The 7,660-nt window shown below is 49.9% G+C and overlaps 1 protein-coding gene across 1 annotated transcript; it reads left to right on the top strand.

Moving 5' to 3' along the window:
• Positions 1-5,471: 5,471 nt before the first annotated feature.
• Positions 5,472-7,552, top strand: VKORC1 (vitamin K epoxide reductase complex subunit 1). The gene is made up of 3 exons (XM_046668544.1): positions 5,472-5,720; positions 6,497-6,606; positions 7,089-7,552. The coding sequence occupies exons 1-3, from the start codon at positions 5,548-5,550 to the stop codon at positions 7,295-7,297; spliced, it is 492 nt and encodes a 163-aa protein (XP_046524500.1). The 5' UTR covers positions 5,472-5,547; the 3' UTR covers positions 7,298-7,552.
• Positions 7,553-7,660: the final 108 nt, after the last annotated feature.

Below are 7,660 nucleotides of genomic sequence, written 5' to 3'. Positions count from 1 at the left end.
TGTAATTGTACTGATTAGATTTTTCTTTACTGTAGTTATGTATTTTCTAAATATCCTAAAATTTTTAAATAAAAAAAGGGCTAAGTGAAGCAGGGGACATCTTTGGAACCCAAAGACTTTCTTTAAACTTCAGCAGAGGTGCGACCCTTCACCAAGGGGCTCTCTGAGTCTCTAGATTTCCTATTCGCCCCCCCACACACACACACACACCATTCCCACGCTTTCTTTTTCAGCGTCTTGGCAATATCTTGGGGGTGCAGCGGGGAAGCTACTCAGCTCGAGGCAGCTCTGCTTGACCCTGCGGAAGGGAGAGAGAAAGGTGCGCTCAGCAGGGAGGACAGCAAGCGCTTGTAGTGTGCCAGAACCGGGCGCTCACGTGGCCGCGGCGTGGAGCAGAGAGCGGGAGACTGCTGCGGTGGCTGCCACAGAGCGGGGCGGCATCCGCGAAGGGCCTCACCTCTTTTGACCCGGCGCGATTGACCAGAGCTCGACCTGAGCTTGCTGCTGCCCCCTGGCGGCGGCGGTTGGACATGCACCCACGAGTCCTTTTTCAGGATACTAACATAAGCTTACCCGTAGTCCAGACGCTCTTCTAAGGGCTTCAGAACAACCCTCTGAGCCAGGTACTATTATTATCCTCTTTTATAGATGAGGGAACCGAGGCCCAGAAAGCTTAAAAGATTCGTCCCCCTTTTTCCTCTCCATTATCACCCTCCCTACACACACACACACTCACTGGCTCTGCCACGCTGGCCTCCCTGTTGTTCCCTAAGCACACCAGGCAACTTCCACCTCAGAGCCTCTCACTGGCTGTTCCCTCCACCTGGAACACCCTTCCCCTAGATATCCACATAGCTTACTCCCTCACCTCCTTCAAGCTTTTGCTGAAATGTCAACTGAATGAAGCCCACTCTGACCATCCTATTTAAAATTGCAATCATGTCCATTTCCCTCACTCTGCTCCACTTTTTATTTTATCCATAGCCTTTATCACCAACAACATACTGTATACTTTATGTATTTATTATATTAATTGCTCATTTTTTTCCTCCTCTTCTAAAGTGTAAGACCAGAGCATGAATATTTGTCTGATTTACTGATTTATCCCAAGTTGCTAACACAATCTCTGGCACACGACAGGTACTAAATAAACATTTGCTAAATAAATGAAAGACATATTGGGCTTTGTTCTATGATCTATTGAAATGAGATGCTATTGAAAGGCAGAGAGTGACAAAACTACAACTTTATTTATTTTTTAAAAAAATATTTAATGTATAATTTGGTAAGCTTTTTAAAAAAAGATTTTATTTTTCCCTTTACTCTCCATTGCCCCCCTGTACATAGTTGTGTATTTTCAGTTGTGGGTCCTTCTAGTTGTGGCATGTGGGATGCCGCCTCAACATGGCTTAGATGAGCAGCGCCATGTCTGCGCCCAGGATTTGAACTGGTGAAACCCTGGGCTGCCAAAGCAGAGACTGCGAACTTAACCACTTGGCCACGGGGCCAGCCCCCTACAACTTTATTTTTTAAAGGATCACTTCAATTTCTGTGTAGAGAATGAACCTTGGGGTGAGGGACAAGGATATCTGGGAAAACAGCGAGGAGGCTACTGCATTTATCTAGGTGGGAGGTGATGATGGCTTGGACCAGAGTGTGGTCTGCATAGATTATGGGGAATGAGAGAGTAGTCCAGGAGGAACGGCTTGGGTGAATGGATGGGCCATGGTTAAAATGGGAAACCCCAGGGGCCGGCCCTGTGGCACAGCAGTTAAGTGTGCACATTCTGCTTCGGCAGCCTGGGGTTCGCCGGTTCAGATCCCGGGTGCGGGCATGGCACCGCTTGGCAAGCCATGCTGTGGTAGGTGTCCCACATACAAAGTAGAGGAAGTTGGGCACGGATGTTGGCTCAGGGCCAGTCTTCCTCCGAAAAAAAGAGGAGGATTGGCAGCGGATGTTAGCTCAGGGCTAATCTTCCTCAAAAAAAAAAAAAAAAGGGGGGGGAACCGCAAAAGAGGAACAGGTTTGGGGAAGGTAAGGGGTTCAGTTTTGGGTGCGTTGCATTGCCTCTGATTGACCTGTGAGACATCCAGATGGTGACATCCAAGAGGTGTTTCTGCTTGTGAGGTTTGGATCCCAGTAGAGAGATCTGGGTTCAAGTCAGAACTTGGAAACTGTGACCTGCAGGGAGTAAGAGAAGACGTGGAAGGAAATAATGTTGCTCCATGTGGCAGTCTGTATTTTCCAAAGATGGCCCACCCTACCAGAACTTCTTAAAATACGGCTTTGACACATCTTGCATCAAGAGGTGGAGTTCTATGTTCCTTCCCCTGGGGACTGAGCAGGCTTATAATTACAGTGGAAGGGATACTATATGACTTCTGAAGCTAGATCATAAAAGGTGATACAGCTTCCACATGGCTTCAGTACAGGAGCCCTGGAGCCAAGCACAAGGAGCATTTGTACTGGAGCCCTGAGCTGCCATGTACACAGTCTGACTGCCCTGTATTAATCATCTATTGATGTGTAACAAATTACCCCCAAAACATAGCAGCTCAAAACAAAAACATTTATTATCTCGCACAGTTTTTTGGGTCAGGAAGCTGGGAGCAGCTTAGCTGGGTGGTTCCGGCTCAGGTCTGTCATGAGGGTGCAGTCAAGATGTTGGCCAAAACTACAGTCATCTGAAGACTTGACTGGTGCTAGAGAATTCACTTCCAGCGTGGCTCTCTCACATGCCCAGCAAGTAAATGCTAGTTGTTGGCAGGAGGCCTCAGTTCCTCACTAGGTGGACCTCTCTCTTGGGCTGCTTGAGTGTCTTCATAACATGGCAGCTGGCTTCCCCCAGAGTGAGTGATCTAAGAGGGAGCAAGATGGAAGCCACAATATCTTTATGACTTAGCCTCGAAAGTCACACACCATCATTTCTGCATTATCCCATTGGGTCAGGTCAGCCCTGCTCAGTGTGGGAAGAGACCACACAATGGTAAAAGTACCAGGAGATGGAAATCATTGAAGACAGTTTTGGAAGCTGGCTATTGTAGCCTGGAGGCTGCCACGCTGTGAGGAAGCCCAGACTTGCCCCTTCAAAGACACTACACAGATACATAAATAGCTCCTGATAGTACAAGAAGAGGGAGAGAGTGGTGCCAGCCCCATGGCTGAGTGGTTAAGTTCATGTGCTCCACTGCAGTGGCCCAGGGTCTCGCTGGTTTGGATCCTGGGCACGGACATGGCACCACTCATCAGGCCACACTGAGGCAGCGTCCCACATGCCACAACTAGAAGGATGCACAACTAAAATATACAACTATGTACTGGGGGGATTTGAGGAGAAAAAGCAGAAAGAAACCAAAAAAGAAGAAGATTGGCAACAGTTGTTAGCTCAGGTGCCAATCTTTAAAAAAAAGAAGAAGAGAGAGAGTACTGCTAGGTTATCCCTCAGCTGCCTCAGTCTGCCATTGTTCCAGGGTTAGCCATCATCTAACTGCAATTATGTGAGCCAGAACTGCCCAGCCAAAATTCTCTTCCCAAATTCCTAATCCATAAAAACTACGAGAGAAAATAAAATGATTGTTATTGTTTTAAGTCATTATTTTTGCGTTGGTTTGTTGAACGGCAAAAAATCCTCAATGATTCCCACCTCCTGGTATTCATACCACTCTTTGGTCTCTTCCCACACTGAATAGGGCTGACATGACCCAATAAGATAATTCAGAAATGACAGTGTGTGACTTTCAAGGCTAAGTCATAGAGATATCATGGTTTCCATCTTTCTCCCTCTTAGTTCACTCATTCTGGGGGGAGCCAGCCATAGACAACAGAAACACTCCAGGAGACTGTGGAAAGAGATGAGAAACAGGCCTAAATCCTAGTCCTCTGTATTAGGTTCCTATTGCTGCAGTTACAACTTACCACAAATTTAATGGCTTAAAACAGCACAAATTTATTATCTTACAGTTCTGTAGTTCAGAAGTCTGACATAGGTCTTACCGGGCTAAAGTCAAGATCTCAACAGTTGCTTTCTGGATGCTTTAGGCGAGAATCCATTTCTTTGCCCTTTCTTGCTTCTAGAGGCCACCCACATTCCTTAGCTCATGGCCCCCTTCCTCCATCTTAAAAGCCAGCAACATTGCATCTCTCTGTGCTTTTCTTTCGTACTCACATTTCCCTCTGACTCTCTTCTTCTGCCTCCCTTTTTCACTTTTAAGGACCTTTGTGATTACATTGGACCCATGGGATGATCTCTCTGTTTTAAAATCATCAGATAACTAACCTTAATTCCATCTGCAACCTTAATTCCCATTTGCCATGTAACCTAACATATTCACAGGTCCCAGGATTAGGACATGGCATCTTTGGGGGCTGTTATTCTGCTGACCAGACTGTCTGGAAGAAGAGGAGTGGGTCTGAGAAGGAGCAACCAGAGAGGCAGGAAGGGCAGCAGGAGAGTGAAATATCATAGAAGCCAGAGGAAGAGAGAGTTCCCAGGAAGGACTGCTAAACGTGACTGATACTGGTGGGAGGTCAAGCATAAGAGCTGAAAAATATCCACTGGATTTAGCATCCTGGTAACACCAGCAGTTAGTTGTCAGGGGAGTGTTGGGGGCAGGAGCTAGTTTATGGCGTGCTGGGCAGCAAGGAAGAAGTGAGGAAGTAGAGACTGGGAGTGTAAAATCTTCCCCAAAACTTGATTGTGAAGGGAGATTTGCTGCTGTTTCTAAAATGGGAAAGAGAAGCAAGTTTCAGTGCAGATGGGAAGGAAGGAGAGGTATGGGAGAGATGAGTCATCAATAGATGCCACGTCTGTGAAGGGGAGAGCTCAGCTAGCCTACCAAAGGCTTGGAAAGGAGAGACTGTTGGGTTGACTCAGGCTCAGGTTTTGCAAGGAGGGCGCCACAAGAGAACAGAGGTTAGGATACTGTCAAGAGCGTGGGCGAGGTGATGGAGCCGGGAATTTAAAGTAGAGAAGGAGACAGAGACCGGCCGCAGGAGGCGCTGGTGAGGCAGGAGGAAATGGCTGAGCAGGCTAAGAGGAATGGAGGTTATAGTCCTAATGATATCTGAAATAACAGTTTCAGGGAAAATGCTTTGTTCTTGATCGTATCGCAGTATTCGCTGGATTCCCTGATCCGCTGGCCTCTAAATCTTGGATGTTCCAGCGCTTAGAACAGGGCTTGGCATAGAGTAGGCGCTATACTATACTGTTAGCCATATTAATATAATTTATTAAACTCCGGAGACTCCATTTCCCTTGAGGTATTGCGGCCACCTCGACTACAATTCCCATCATGCCTAGCGGACCACCTGGTCCGTAATAACCCCTGTCCCTTATCTGGTTTTCCAGTTCCGGCGTTCCTCGCTGTTTTCCTGCCTCGCCAGCATGCCTATCAAGTCCTGGGAACAACCAATTAGGTCAGGGAGTGCGAGACCAGGCAGGCCAATCGTCCAGGCAGAGAGGCGGGAGAGGGCGTGGCCATATCCTACTCTGCTTCAGCTCCGTGGCGGGTGCCCTGACGGCTGGCGCCTCGGGCGGGACCGGAAGACATGGGCGCTAGCTGGAGGAGCCCGGGATGGGTGCGGCTCGCGCTCTGCCTCGCAGGCCTAATGCTCTCTCTCTACGCACTGCACGTGAAGGCGGCGCGCGCCCGGGACAAGGATTACCGCGCGCTCTGCGACGTGGGCACAGCCATCAGCTGTTCGCGCGTCTTTTCCTCCAGGTGCGCACGCGAGTGGAAAGCTTAGGGGACCGGGCTGCTGGTGGGAGCGTTGCATGGATGCCAGATTGCCAGATGATTCTGGAGTCTGGGATCGGGGTGCCAGTGGAGCGGATGCATGGGGGCCGGACTGCTCTAGGGGGCGTTGCCTGGCGAAACGGGTGTGTTCGAGATAGGAGTGTGGGGCGCGGGCAGATAGTGTTGGTGACTGGGGTTATTCTGGGGTATAGCATGTGGATCCTGATGTCAAGCAGTAATGGTGACCAGGCAGGAGGGGGAGGTGGGGTAGTGTGTAGAGACTACTGAAATGGCTGTGCCTGGGGATAAGGTGGCCAAGTCTGGTTATGCATGAGGGCATAGTTAGTGGGATGAAAGATTACAGAGGAGGGAGTGGATGGCCAGGGAGCTGGAGATTTAGGGGTCCAAGGCAGAGAGATTCTGCCCTGGATTCCCAGTTTCTGCTAACTCTGTAAAGCAAAGTGAACTCTTATACCCACTTTGCCATCTTAAGAATTATTGAAGGTGTAAGATGAAAAGAGGGTCCTATGGGGGAGCCATGTCCAGGCCTGGCCTGAGGATAGAGCAGTGACACGAAATTGTGACCTGGCCAAAGGGAGGCTATGCTAGGAGGTCATCGACCCTTGGACTCACGCGGGGGTTGGGGGAAAGGGGAGGAGGGGAAGGAGGACAACCTAGGTGGCTTTTTGGAAATCACCCTTCCAGGACAGGGCCCAAGGTTTAGGGTTGACACTCCTAACCTGGGCCATCCCCTCCACCAGGTGGGGCCGGGGCTTCGGACTCGTGGAACATGTGTTAGGCCGGGACAGCATCCTCAATCAATCCAACAGCATATTTGGCTGCATCTTCTACACACTACAGCTGTTGTTAGGTGAGGGGCCCTACCCCTTCCCTACAGGCCCCGCCCCTTCGTGACAGGCGCCCTCGCCCCCCTATCCCTTGCAGTCTTGGTGACCCAAACAGGAGACAGCCAGCTGCTCATCACAGAGCACCGTGGGGGCGGGAACTAACAGGAATCTTTCTATTTGTTTAGTTACTGTCAGAGCCAGAGGGCTCTTAAAGACTTCCTAGGAGCCCAGTTTTGTGGAAAAGACTCCAAGGTTCCTTTCTATGGGGAATCCAAGGATTGCCTGACTCTTCTCATGCAGAGCTCAGCAGGAAAATTCCCTATTTGGGTTCCAGGGGTCATTGAACACATAGGAGAACCAAGGCCTATGTGCGGCTTGTCAGAGCCTCATTTTAGAGACTATTCCTCAGCAGCCCCTGCTGTCTGGGTGGCACCATGAAGTCATGGCAGTGTTCTAGAGGTGGCCAGTCCCTAAAGCCCATGCCTGATCCTTTTCTGCCTTGCAGGTTGCCTGCAGGGCCGCTGGGCATCTACTCTGCTGTTGCTGAGTTCCCTAGTGTCTCTCGCTGGTTCTCTCTACCTGGCCTGGATCCTATTCTTCGTGCTCTATGATTTCTGCATCGTTTGCATCACCACCTATGCCATCAATGTGGGCCTGATGATACTCAGCTTCCGGGAGGTCCAGGGACCCCAAGGCAAGGTTAAGGGCCACTGAGCCCTCATGCCAAGCCAGGCTGACCTCATCTGCTCTGCTTTGGCATGTGAGCCTTGCCGAGGGCGCCATGTCTGGGTCCTCAGAAGAGTCTGCAACCCACCCCCCACCATTCTCGCACACAGGACAATGGACCAAAGGTGCCATGATCTTTCCTCCACTCTAGTGCTTCTGGCTGTGTCCCCAAGGGCTGGTTTCCAAAGCTCCTGCTGTTACCCAAGGAGGGAAGGTTCCAAGCAATAAAATTTCTTAAATAAATTGGCCAAGTCTGAGCCATCTGTCTGCCAGGGACCCTCGTGTTGGGGCTTCCCCAATCTTGCCTCCTCTGGGACTAGAAGGATATGAGTCAGAGGAAGAGTGGAGGGC

The sequence above is a fragment of the Equus quagga genome, chromosome 7 (assembly GCF_021613505.1).
Source record: "Equus quagga isolate Etosha38 chromosome 7, UCLA_HA_Equagga_1.0, whole genome shotgun sequence".
Taxonomy (NCBI): domain Eukaryota; kingdom Metazoa; phylum Chordata; class Mammalia; order Perissodactyla; family Equidae; genus Equus; species Equus quagga.
This window is presented reverse-complemented; position numbering and strand designations above follow the sequence as displayed.